Source organism: Schistocerca americana, chromosome X (assembly GCF_021461395.2).
Source record: "Schistocerca americana isolate TAMUIC-IGC-003095 chromosome X, iqSchAmer2.1, whole genome shotgun sequence".
NCBI lineage: Eukaryota > Metazoa > Arthropoda > Insecta > Orthoptera > Acrididae > Schistocerca > Schistocerca americana.
In genome coordinates, this window is record NC_060130.1 from 654,382,857 (window position 1) to 654,397,451 (window position 14,595).

The following is a 14,595-nucleotide window of genomic DNA, read 5'->3' on the forward strand; positions in this document are numbered from 1 at the left end:
TGCAAATACTTTAACCATTGTGAGTCTATTGTGTATATAAAATATACATGTTTAAGAATTATACTCTACGCCGAATAAAGTTTCTGTACAAATAAGAAGCTTTACATTAAAAATTATATTAAAGCTGACAACAAATATCACAAATAAATATAAAAAAGCATGTAAAAGTTTCACTGATAGACCATTCACTGAAATGCTCCAAAATACATTTCTAACATTCTCTCTCACAACTTTCTACGGAAACCACAATTCGTGTCAATTATAAGATATTTAATATCTACCCTACCCCCCCCCCCCCCCCCCAGAAAAAAAAACCTTAATGGAGTGTCAAGTCTAGCTACTATGCAGTTCTACATAATGACTTTTGAAACACTAATAAGATACTGGAAAATTCTGAGTGCAACATAAACAGTAGATGAGTATACTTTGGACTCTGGGCAACAGCAGGCACATAAATAAGATTTGGAACTTGTAGTTAGCTCTGAAGTATATGCATATCCCCACAAGTTCCAAATTTCACAAAGTATGTCAACTGCCCAAACAGTAAGTTTCTTTGTTTTTAATTGAGACAATTCAATTCATAATGATTTGAATATTGTATGAGATATGATATTCAGACAACACAAGCCAAAATGTGCACAGTTTGATCAATGACAGCAACACATATAAAGCATCAAATGAAATTTATAACAAGGCCTTTAATGTTTGCCACTTGTGAGAATGCAAAGATAATATGACAAATGAAAGGAGGAAACACATCCTTAGGTCATAATGGACTACTTATGCCAGAGAGGGGAAGGAAGAGAGAACACGGCACATACTGCCTTTTCTACCACCACTTAAATGTTTATTTCTAGTATCAGTCTTTATATACTGAATCACATGGGAAAAAAATGCTTATCAGCAAATACTGTATAGAAAACAAAGACAAAAGAGTTACAAGTCTCTTGTTGTCAACCACTGTCACTAACGCATTACGTCAGCTATTAATGGCACATTATATATGAGCTATGCTTGCAGGTCATCTAAAATGAAGTAAAATACTTGGCAGTATTCCAGGAAAGCAAATTTAATTGTGGACGGTAGCAACAGAAGTGCTGTACTACACAAAATCAGCACTCCCATAGATGACTATTCTCCTGCTCAATTACACCACCAGATATTGTCATACTTGCACAAGGTACCACTAATCTCCATTTACTATTTACTGAAAGCATTGGCAGCATTTAAATACTGCACATGACGAGGAGACACTAAAGCCTTTCACATAGAGGAAACACCGTTGTTCAAAACATCAGCTCCAGTATACAACTTCAAAACAAACTATTAACACCAAAGCACTGTTTATTGTATCTTTTTGGATGAGGTGGATGTCACAATGACAAAGACAAACAGTGTTATTTTGAAATTACCACTGAATAAAACTTACTTTCTCTGGAAAGTAACTGCACAGAGCACAAAATACCTGAAAGGGTATATTATTCTGAACTTCAAAAATTATCCCCATTTAGAACTAATTATTTGTAATAAATACAAAAAGTGCTAAACCAAGCCAACACTGCAAGTGTTCAAAAGAGAAAAATTACGTTAAAAAAACTGACTAAACTTTGTCAAAAGAGCCGTACAGAAAAGACAGAAGAAAATAACTGGCTAAAATACATTTTGCAAAAGTATACAATGAGTGTAATAGTGCATTTCAATGAGATGTCATCACATTACTGTGACATTCATACAAGCATATAACAGAGTACAGGTGAACACACCAACTACGACAAAAAAGCGCAGTAGTTGTAATGTGACAAGCATGTGACAATCAATTCTAAATTCTGTCTTTCATTAATTATACTGTCTAAGAGGTCTAATATTCTCCTTTTATCAGCAGTGTTGTCATTACAAACTGGAAACTGATACCTACTCTTTTTAGCAATACTAGGTTTATATTTGAATGCACTGTCTTGAAGTCACAGTGCACTAAAACCAATATAAATCCAGTGGCATTCACAATATCAGCTTTGAAAGTTTGTACTGTGTACAAAAAGGGAAAAAAAAGAAAGAAAAGAAAGAAAGAAATCTATGGCAATTTTCCATAGTACAGATACTACATGACTTTTTCTTTCAGCATCACACTACACATGGATCACATTAACACATGACGTGCTTTAAGAATATCAAATTTGTCCTGTTATAACATGTAGCAGTAACAGTTTTACTCATAAAAACACACTGTTAATCCTACACATCTGAACAGAAAATGAAGGTGTTCATGTCATTTATTTTTCAATACATGAAACATCTATAGTCTAATAGCTGTCAGTTGTTACACTGCACAACATAGCTAAATGCTGACCATATACGTATTCGACAAAACCTGATCATTACACAGATATTAAGCATGCTGAACTGCAGCAACAACATAACTGTATTTTCTTTAAATTAGAAAATATAAACCCTTTTTTTTCATTTTTATTTCTTATAAGTTTTAAATTTTTATCCAAGTGGGCTAACTGGCAAACAATGTTGTAAAGAAGTCATTTATTAATGATATGCACTATATCTCATACATGAAATATATGTACTGTTCACCAGTTATCCGTAGTCTCAAAATCATACAAAACCATGAAACAGGAACTCACTGAAAAAATGATACTGCATGACTGATGAACAAGGGTTTTAGTATACATAATTAATGTTCGCAGTTAACTAATGCAGAATTCTGGCCCTGATGTATAGTAAATGGCAACAAAAGTTTTTAAAGCACTTAATTTACATTTATCACATATGATGCACACACAGATTAATAAACAAGGTGATGCAGGAATTGTTGCAGCATTGTCATGTTGACATTAAGTGAAATTACACAGCTACTTTACAATAACTGCAAACCATCTGGAATGGGCACGACTCAAGTCCTACTTATCTCCTGCTACTATTGCTCCAACCATGATGGATAAGAAGAATTAGGAGATTTAACCTTGATGTTAAACTGTTTTAATGTAGCTTCAAGTGCCTGTTGATTTCCTGAGAAGTATGCTGATACCGCATTATGGAACAGCAAAAGCTGTTTGTGCATTACTTTGATCTGCAACAACATGAAACAACTGTTACAAATTCCTAATGGACATTTACAATGGTATCAAAATGGGTGCAGAGATTAGCAGCAACAACTACTTGGCCTAATCTACAAGATTTGCTGTTAGATATTAATTAAGTTGTAACTCTCATTGCAATCAACACATGCTTACTATTAAAATGTTAATACAAGAAATGTTCAAAGACAGACCACAACCCACATTATAAAGAAATACGGCTCATTTTTAAAAACACTGTAATTGCTCAAATTAGTTAAAATTAATTTGTATCAATAAACTGCCAAACAAAGGAATACAAAACTGTCAATTAATGTGGATGCAAAATTTAAGCACTTCTCACTGGTTCAAAATTTTGATAGTGAAAACAGAACTTTTTTATGATGTCAGTAATGACTTGTATTTTGATATACCCTGATTAACATAATGCTAATGAAATTTCAATCTAATGGTTTAAACATAAGCCCAAGTTTGACAGCAACACATTCTTATCAATATATAAACTCTAGAGCATACTTGCCTTAGTAACATCAGTAGACTGTCACAGCATGTCACCACTCAGCGAATAATACACAATAACCAAATCTCTAACCTCCAATGACACACCAGTTTAACTGTATATATTTTTCTCTATGCATGCTCTCATTTGAGATTAAAACTAACGTGATATTCTCTGTGATATGGAGTGTGAAAGCACAGGATGGTTATAATTACACGTTTGCTATGAGTGAAGGCTTCCACGAAACACTAGTGATAACAGGGCAACCAAACTTTATGGAAACATTTTTAAAGACACGCAGAAGAAAAATAATGAATAAACCATTGAAAGAAACACACTTTAATTTCCACTGTAAAGGGTAACTTTAGTTAATTGTGTGCTATGTTTACATTACAGGTTACAAACATTACTTAATGTGATGAGCATCTGCATCCACAACAGCCTGGAAGTTTGTACAGATACCATTTCACAACTGTTCCCAGCACTTTTTGAATGGTGGGCACAGACTGTATACTACCTAAAGATCACACACTGCATCCAGTATTCTCAGCCATGACAATAGTAACTTCTTCAACAATTTGTGGTTCAACTGGCCGTTGGTTGCTCATACGAAGAATTTCCAAATTGTCAGTCAATTCAAACTTCCAAATCACGTTCTTCAACCACCATGTCGAAAGAGGACTTCTCCAAATTCCTCTAATGTGTCAATACTTGTGAAGAGCAGCAGCACTATTGCTGCTGTTTTATAAAACAGCTTTACAAGTAAAGCCCCTCTCCCCTGTCCAGACCCATGCTGACTCTATGCAACTGTAACACACACTGACACTTGGGTTGCAACCTTATGTTGCCATACAAGAACCAGAATTTAATGGCAGCTGGTGATACCAACACTACTAAGAACATAAATCCTGCAGTGCACAGTCTGAACATCATTCCTATAAAGTTAGGTACCCATACTGTAAATAGTTTTCTGTCTACACTGGCTCAAGTAGTGAAAGTTTAATTATAACCACCCTGTACATATTGATGAATAGGGCTTGGCCATGATAATGATTTATTACCATGAAAAATCCCTAGTTACACTGTGCTTCAGAGTCCATATTACACTGCAGCTCCTCTAATAACTGGTTGGATAAGTTAGTTCAAATGTTGGATGAAAACAAGGGTATATCAATTCCAATAGGACCATGATTAGCATTTACTAAGTATCTTTCTTACAATAAGCAGTGTGAGAAAAATTGAAGAGCTAACTGATACACTCAACTGAACAACACTACACACTCCACTTAAAGTTTTGTATGCCGATAATAATTCATTATTTACTTACACGTTCTATACATGACTTGCTCAATTTCTATCAAAATACTGTAGAAGGAGTCAGTTTACAAGCTATTTTTTCATGATTTGGTGGTGTCTATGGCTACATTGTGGTAATTTACACATTACTAAACAGAACAGAGGCTTACATTTAATAAAAATTAATGTATTGGTCTTTTGAATTAGTCACATTATTCATGAAACATAAACAAATTTAATGATATAAATAAACATCTTTTTCTTGTATACTCAAATACCTAATTTTTAATAAAAAACACTGTCAGTTTAGATTTAAATTGTACTTTGCTACTGGCCACACACATCATGTTATTGGGCAAATAACTGAAGTTTTTTGTGGCTGCCAATTGAACACTTTCCTGAGGCCAACATGAATCTCTCCATTGTTCACTGAGCAATGGTCTGTTTTAGGACGATATCCACCTGAAAGATGTGTGTCTCACCGCCATAAGTCAACACTGATAATACACGCAGACTGTTGACTTTCCGTCTTAGATACATAGGGAAAAGTTTTCAAAACTCTATACGACATTTTTTCAATTTTTGTCTACTTTTTTGCCAGGCACCCACTCACAGTAATAAGATGACTTAAATACAAATACTCAACTTATTATATGATTTCATTACTAATTTGTACATTTTCGTTTCAATGCCATTGTACATTATTTCAGTCTTTCTGTAAGTTATTTTTTAGGCCTACTTTCTGACTTTTTTGTTTTAAGTTCTTGCATTTGTTGTTAAAGTTATTTGCACCAAAGACAAAAAATACAGTGTAATCAACTAGAGGTGGTGGTTCAGACCAGTCCCATTAACAAGTATCCCATCTTCATTTTTCCAAATTAAGGATCTGTGAACTTCCTCTATGACTAGTTCTGGTGATGTGTAATCTACTTACCTGACTTATTTAAATTCTGAATTTCTAATTATCTTGACGAAGTCTAAAGGAAGCTGCATGTATGCACATATTTTTTAGTATTCTAACAGAAGTTGAATCAGTGTATTATTTCTCAAGGGCTGTTGGCACAGATTTTGTAGAACCCAAGCCAAAAGTTTTTCCAAATTCTATGGGATCACAATGTGGTAACTCATATTGATTGCTCTGTTCTATAACTCTGTTAATGACTTGCAAGTGGTCTACTGTGCTGTTGGCATCTCTAAGGCATTGTTTGCTTGCTTAAAATACTGTTTTTTTTCCACTGGTGATAATTTTGGAAAATTCCTTACAAATTATGGAGAGGTGGCTGGCAGGCTTACAGCTTCTCATGTTTTGCCTGTCTTCTTCGTTGTGAAACAGAATAATTACTGCACTGTTCCAGTACAGGGGAATATTGTCTTTCTCACAGAAATTCAGTAATTAATTTTGTAGGTTTCTTTTCTATTACTTTGCATCGAGCTTTAACCATTTCTACTGAAACAGCATCATCTGCAGACACTTTTCATTTCTTCATACCCTGAATGGCTTTATACCTAATCTGGAATTACTTCTGGAATATCATTACTTCCATGAACTATCTGCAATTTTGATTCATCTCTTAAACTATGCACTCATTTAAATAAATTTTTGAAACATTGTACAACTTTTTTTTCTAAAGACAGCTTTGTTTCCCTTAAGGCAGTTAGAATAAATATTTTCATTTCATTCTACACTACCAAATGGTTTCAGTGCTGCATCAATGGATTACAGGGATTGCAACATCCTTACATTACATGTGCATCGTAAATAAATTCATACGCTGTTTGTACATCGATGTGCACAACCAGTAAAATATCTTTTTTAAATGACTTCATATTCACCTCTGATTGCACATTTATTACAATACACATCATTGCAATTTTAACCTTTTGGTCATTTTCAAGTGGTAAAAGGTGTTGAAGACAGCAGTAGTCACCATCAATAATAAGCATAAAAATGGCATAAGCATCTATGGCTTTAGTCAACTGTTGTCACGTACTCCACCACTATGTATCAGATCGCAGAAGAAAAAAAAAAAAAAAGAAATCTTAACTGAAATTTTTATCCATATTAATATTATACATGGGAAAGTAACTTTCTCTGTTATGTTTTCACAATTAACCCGCAGAACCAGTTTCAATGAAATTTGGTGTGGAGATAGACTGAACACTGTGGAAGGACATAGGCTACTTTAGAAAGTGCGTAGTACGAGATTCTTGTTAATTTGAAGAATATTACCCGAATTAGGGACAAATGTTTACTCTTTGAAAAAGCTATTTACTTTTTGACTTTTGATATTTATCATATACGTGGAAATACTTTCATTGGTCTGTACGTGCTACACGATACGATTAAAAGTAATTAATACAATGCTTATACACTCTTCGGTGTGTTTAATCGATACTTCCACACTATTTGTTGCTTTCCTGCCCATGCCCCTCTGTACACACTGCTTGGCAGCAATGCTGTGCATGCCAATGCATCATGTATTGGTAGAGCTTGAGAGTGGGGAGAGTGAGGTGTACATCATGAGCCAAGCTTCACCAAATGGGCAGTCGTGTGAGGGCAGCTGATGTTACTGCACGTACAGCAGCTTACTTACTCATCGTAACAAACCTACCAACATGCGAATGCAGCCGCAGCTAGTTCTTATATAAAGCTCTCGTAATTTGCAATTCTGACTACATGACACATGAGTGTCTCCCCTTCCACTTTACATTTGCACCTATTTTTTACTCTGTATACTACTGAGTCACTGGACAACTGCAATTTCGAAATTTGTGTCAGACTTATTATATTGCACAATTTCTTAATTTATTGTAAAAATACAGTAAATTTAATTGTCAGTTACATTTGGTCCTTACTGAGCCCATTTTCTTCTGAATGAATGAGTTAAGTACAAACATCATCTTCGTCTCCTTCTTAACCTCAAGTGTTAGGCATTTGTCTGCTACATCCTGTTGTTCAGTGCCTCTATGTATGTGATTAGTTTCTATTTCATCTCTCCACAGCATTCTTTGTCCACCTATTCATTGTTCCACTACTGGTTGGTAATTCACTATTATTTTATGCATTCTATTTTCATTCATTGTCCCCCTCCATAGCTGAGTGTTCAGCATAGATGGCTGCCACATGGAGGACTCATGTTAGATTCTCAGTACAGCCAAAGCCAAGGACTTTACCTTGGTGGGAGGACTGGAAGAGGGTGCACTCAGCCCCATGACGCCAATTGAGGAGCTATTTGACTGATTAGTAGTGGCTCGAAGGTGTGGAAAGTCTGCAAAACCACCGGGAGAGCAGTGTGCTGACCACATGCCCCTTCAAACCGCATGGCAGAGGATGAAACAGAAACCAGTAGACATCCTTTGGGCCTTCATTATCCTGACTAGGAGCTCTTTTATTATTTCCATTCATCCATGTGGTCTGATCTCGCCATTTAATCACGTACTTCTTGATCTGTTAGTTTATGCTTCTAAGTTCTAGTTCTTGCCCAACTGTTGTATTCCTTATTACATTAGACAGTTTACATTCAGTTCTTCTTCTTACAAAAACTCACTTTCACAGCTTGTATTCTTTGTTCATTTCTACTTGTTACTGTACACCTCTCACTGCCTTAATGAACAGATGGTAATGCCCTTGTTATGTTAAACATTATTAGGGTTTATTTTCTAAACTTTTTATTCAATGTTCAGTATATGGTGGTTGTTGTTGTTTCTGGCGAATTCTCCTGCACACAACCTTCATCACATAACCCAAGTTTTCTCCTGAAGAATCATTCTTTAGTTTTTGTTTAACTTTTGCATTAAAAAGTGTGCATCATCATCTTGTAGTATGATCTCCTATCTCATTTCCAGAACGTGACCACACCGGCGCACAGAAATTTGACCACACCGGCGCACAGAAATTTACATCTTCGAGAAATATCTTTTTTATGTTTATTTTCAAAACAAGTCTTGCTATTCTGTCTGGCGTAGCTTCAATACCTGTAATATTTGTTTAGACGTTTGTTGTCTATCAAAATACACATCTGCACTTCCTCCCTCATGTAGTCATCCACCACTCCCATCACAAAGAGCGCGCGCGTGCCAACAACCCCCCCCCCCCCCCCCCCCCCCACCCCCTCTCCACACATGCACAGTATTGTCAAAGTTGAGAACTAATGAAGAAATGCTCCAACGATATTAGTACACAGATGATACACATTATTTGTTTCTCAACAGTTATGTTTGAAATATGGGACCAAATTAGTGAAGACACATACTTCAGGCTTTAGTTAGCATTTGGACACGTTCAATTTTTACTCTTTTGTCTTCATGCTAAAACAGATAATGAGGTAATTACATACTAGGCACCCACTAAGTCTTTTCTCATCAATGGGTAAAATACACTGCTTTTGATGAGGTAGTTATCCCAGAGCTCATCTATAATTATTTAAGGAAACTATGGGGAAATTAATTTACAATGGCCTTACACAGCAAGGATAAGTGTCAAATAAAACAGGCAAAATCTCATGATTCAATTCTCACTCAGCCCCCTCTGGTCATCTTTCACTTTAATTTACTACCTTTAGTATCTATGGAGGTGTGACACTGCTGAATCACTACACGGTCAGCACAGATACTTCACAGGCCGACGGTGATTTCTTAATAGCTGGGAAACAGAACCCCACGAGAGGGGAAACAAACCCGTCATGCGAGTCAACCTATGGGAAGCAAAGAGTCCGAACCCATGTAGATACAACCAAAGGAAGAACTCAGTGCACGGCTGGTATGCTTAGCTAGCGGCTAAGCACTAATCACAAGACACAGCACAATATGCTACATGAGGTTCACAGTGGCCAAATTCTGAGTAAGCACTGACACACCCGGCCTGCTGCTGCTCGCAGGTAAACACCTCCACCAGTGGATGCCCTCCACAGCAGGTTCCCTCACTGTATAACTGCACCATCCATGCCAGCTCGTCTGCCCCCATCATGACGTCTGCTGTCAGGGATACTAAATCCCACCCCTGAAAATGCCATGTAAGGCCTAAAACTGACCAGGCCTGGGCCTGGTGCAGAACCAGAGAGGCCCCTGGAGAACCCATCAGTGGACCAACCATGAAAGGAGGCAACTCCAATGGCACTGACTTTGCTGGAAGGGCACAGAGACTGTGGAGGTGATGCCGCCTCCATTGACGTGATGTGGCGGAAGCAGAGGAGGTGAAGGGGTGATCAAGATCCATTGGCTCCACATCGGCAGGCACACATTCAGGCCTAACTGAGGGCTGTTGATGCAGGCAACGGAAGGACAGCAGAGTGCACAGAGGGGTTGGCAACGGAGGAGCACGCCACTGCAAGCGGGAGGGAGCCCTCACACAGAAAATCATGGTGACCCAATCTGCTGTCCAGTAAACCGCAGCAGTGATGTCACAACAGGGCGCGGGCATAGCTGATTTGTATGGCGGATCATCTGCTCCGTACCAACATCCGTCATGTGCAACTGCCGACCATGGTGGCCACCACGACACCCAACACCCATTCCTGCCATCAGGCAAAGGAAAGGATTCAAACAGCAGCCCTGGGAACAAAATGCAGCTTTCCACAGTGGTCTGTGGCATACAACTCAGGGTACAGCAAATGCAGGAGACCCCAAGACTGGCACCCGTGCAAACGTTCTGCCAGACTGCACTGGTTGACTTTCGTCTCCCTGTATGTAGCCAGAAAGCTTGATAATGCATCATCATGGGAAGCGGCATTTCGGTCTTAAATCTATGCATGAATCACTCCATATCCAAGATAGAAGCTGGGTGAAACAGAGTGGCAGTCAGATGCTGTATTTTAAACACATAAGTCCTCAAACTCCTTTGGCACAAATTGCCAACTGTCGTCAGATACCAAGGTCATGGGGGAACACTCAATGGCAAACATAACCACCAACACTCGAACCATGGCAGTTGACAACTTTGAAATGTACAGGAAATTGGACAATTTTTTGACCACCTACAACTACATGCTGTCCAAGCCCGCCTGGCTAGCTGCGTGGTCTAATGTGCGGCTTCCCGAGCATGAAGACCGCCCGGTGGATTAGTGAGGTGGTCTGGTGTGCCGGCCAGTCTGTGGATGGTTTTTAAGGTGGTTTTCCATCTACCTCAGTGAATGTGGGCTGGTTCCCCTTATTCTGCCCCAGTTACACTACGTTGGCAATTGCTGCGCGAACACTGTCTCCATGTAAGCATACACCATAATTACTCCACCACGCAAACATTTGGGGATTCACTCGTCTGGTATCAGACGTTTCCTGGAGGGGAGGGGGGGAGGGGTGGGGAGGGGAGGGGAGGGGAGGGGGTACGCTGGGGGCCGAACCGCACCAATAACCCTGGGTTTGGTGTGGGGCGGCAGTGGGGTTGGTGGACTGCTGTGGCCTGTTGTGGGGTTGTGAACCACTGAGGGCTACGATGGGCCGAAGCCACTCCGTTGTTTCTAAGTCCCTGGTTTAATACACAATACACACATGCTGTCCAAAAAAGTGCTGGCAAAATCGATGTGCACCCTGTCCCAAGGGCGCTATGGGATCGGACAAGGAGAGAACAGGTGCAGCTGTGCAGCCTGGTTCTATCCACAAGAATGCACCAGATGTTTAATATTGCGATGGATTGCTGGTCAGGTTTGACGTCTCACCAATGCCTTTGTAAAAGTAATACCCCAATGCAATTCATGCAGTAACTGGAACATGAGAGGGTGCAACATCAGGGGTACAACCACACAACAGTATTGCTCCTTCGTACAAGCATGAGAATTCACAGGACAATGTTGAGCCGATCACATAGGAGGAAAAATGTACACAATGCCTGATCCATACCAAAAGAGGTGCACTCCGGCCAATGCAAGTGAAGCAGAAAAATTATATTCTGGAAAAGTGGGTCAACAGAAAGTCTGATAGGGTTTGCTACAAGGCAACATCCAGTACAAACACAAGAGCCTCCAGCCTATCGTACTCCACATTGGGTTGGTTGATTCAGGGGGCTGGGGAGTAGCTGACCAAACAACAAGGTCATCAGTCCCTCGATCCACGAGTGCTGCATCTTGAAGTAGAGACTTTTTTGATCTAGCCAGGAGATTCATAACAATAAAAGCGAGAAGGCTAAAAACATAATGTCATTGTACTGTCATAATAAAAGCACGATGAAGGATAAATGGGAGTCAGCAGGTGGGCATCCCTCGGGCTCTGCATCTGACAGGAAATGTTCCACCCACAGCTGTCCCATCCCTGATCCATTGCAGTCAAACAGCAAACATTATTCAACAACGTTTGACATCCAAAATAGAAAACTGGGTGCAGCAGAAAGAAAGCAAACCAAATCTACAAGTGATTGAAACAGACTAAAGGGGGATGAAAAATGTTGGGAGACACACCATTCCCCAACCACTCTGCCCTCACTCTGGATGTAGATTAAAACCATATAACTGACAATAAAAATCAGTTTCATGGAGAAAACTGACAAGCAATTCATCCATCCATGAATCATCCGCCAATATCAGAAGCGATGAATTTGGAAGTCTATACTTAGCACGGAGTGCCAAAAGTAGGGGGCATTCCACCAAGATATGAACTACTGTCTGTAAGGCTTCACAACCACAATGTGGAGATGATTCGTTACACAACAGAAAACTATGGATTAACCTGGTATGCCCAATGCGGAGACGACAAAGGACTGTGGATTTATTCCAAGAGGAGCAAAAAGAAGAGCCCCATGTTGCAGTAGTTTCCCCGATTCCACAGTGTTTATTAGATGGGACAGTAGCCCGCCAGATGTTGTTCCATTTCTGGGCGAGCGAAAAATCTGAAGTGTACCCGCAAACCTGCGCCTGGGACTGATAAAGCGAACAGGAAGTGAGTAAGTGCTCCTCTTGTCAAATGGTCAGCCAGTTCATTTCCCAGGATACCCACATGACTTGGGACGCAGAGAAAGACAACTGAGCAGGCAGCACAATATAGGTCAATGAGATGGTCATGAATACACGAGACCAAACGGTGCACAGAATAGCATCAGTCAATAGCCCGCAGACTGCTCATTGAGTCAGTACATATTAAAACAGGGTCAATTGAGGCCTGTTTAATAAAATGGAGGGCTCTGCCAACAACTGTCAGATCCACAGTAAACACACTTTATGTTCCTCACAGTGAATGCCATTCCATACCAGCAGAGGATGTAAAAGCACATCCCGTCTGACCCACAGATCTAGAGCCATCTGTGTAAAAGGCAGCAGAACACTGAAATTCTTGAAGAACTGGACATAACTGGAGCTGCAAGGTTATGGGGGCCAATGAGATTTTTGGGCCTTGGAAGAGATCTATCCTGATCTGTGGCCTGGGCTCCACTGAAGGGGGAGTGCACGAGAATACACTAGGAGCACAGTCCAGGGAGGGGAGCTAGAGAACTTGGCAGAGGAAACAGAGCTGCATTTCAACCGATAATCCACCAGATGAGAGGAATCAGGACGACGGCACCCCTTTACGTAGACGGGATACATAAACGATGATTGCGTAGGAGAACAAGATCTGGTACCGTCAAATCTGAAGGGGGAAGATCCCCACTTCGGCAAGAAGACTGTCTATGGGACTAGTCCAAAAGGCACTGTTGGCCTGATGCATGACACGATGGTGGACTGGGTCTAACAGCTTCAAAGCTGAAGAAGCTGCTTAGCCATAAACCTGGAAACCATATTCCAGTTGAGACGAAATCAGGACCCAGTAAATATGGATAAGAGTAGCACAATCCATGTCCCAAGATGTATGGGCAAAGAAGCTGAGCGTTTTAAGATTCTGCATGCAGCTAGTCTTCAGGTAGCGACGATGGGGCAGCCAGGTCAGTTTTTTATCAAAAAGAAACGGGACTGTGCTACAACGAAAAGGTGTCGAGTACCTAAAATAGAGTTCCAGGTCAGGATGGACTGTGGTACAATGGCAGAAATGCATGACACATGTTTTTGTAGGAAACAATTGGAAAATATGGGAAAGAGCCCACGCAGATGCCTGCTGTATGGCACCTCGGACCTGGTGTTCAGCAGAGGCTTCTGACTGGGAGCTGTACCAAATGCAAAAATTGTGAACACACAATGCAAGGATGACTAGTGGCTCAACAGAGGTCACTGACTCATAACGTCAATGAAGAAAAGAGTAGCACTCAACAAGAGTCCTGGGATATGGAGTTCTCTTGGACACATGGGGAGATGGCTGAAGTGCCAACTCTTACCCGGAACAACTGGTGGGATAAAAACTGACTGACAAAAATAGATAGGGGGCCTCAAAAGCCCCAGTCATTGAGGAGGAGTGAAATGTGATGACACCAAGCAGCGCCATATGCCTTATGCAGGTCAAAATAGACTGAGATAAGGTGTTGACATTTAGAAAAAGCCTATCAGATTGCTGTTTCCAAGCAGATGGCTGGGTGCAGAACATCCCACCTGGAAACCACACTGATAAGGGCTTAAAAGGCCCCAAGATTCAAGAGCCCAGCATAATTTAGGGGCCACCATCCCTTCAGCAGCTTACAGAACACATTGGTCAGGCAAATTGGCCAATAACTATCAAGAGGCTTTCGTTTTTTGCCTGGCTTAAGAAATGGGACAACTATGCTACCTCGTCACTGCAAAAAGAATGCACTTTGGAGATAAAGTGGCTCAAAGCCATGAGGAGATGTGGCATTTGGGGAACATTTGAAGTGTTGGGTCATCTGACTGT

The 14,595-nt window shown here is 40.1% G+C and overlaps 1 protein-coding gene across 4 annotated transcripts in view; it reads right to left on the reverse strand.

Annotated features, from left to right (window-relative positions):
* Positions 1-306: 306 nt before the first annotated feature.
* LOC124554884 (arfaptin-2) overlaps positions 307-14,595 on the reverse strand; it is a 56,411-nt gene continuing 42,122 nt past the window's right edge. For all 4 annotated transcript variants that reach the window (XM_047128557.1, XM_047128554.1, XM_047128556.1 and 1 more), the window contains exon 7: positions 307-3,079. In XM_047128557.1, the coding sequence (XP_046984513.1) occupies positions 2,927-3,079 (153 nt within the window). In that variant the 3' untranslated portion in view covers positions 307-2,926. The remainder of the gene's footprint in view (positions 3,080-14,595) is intronic.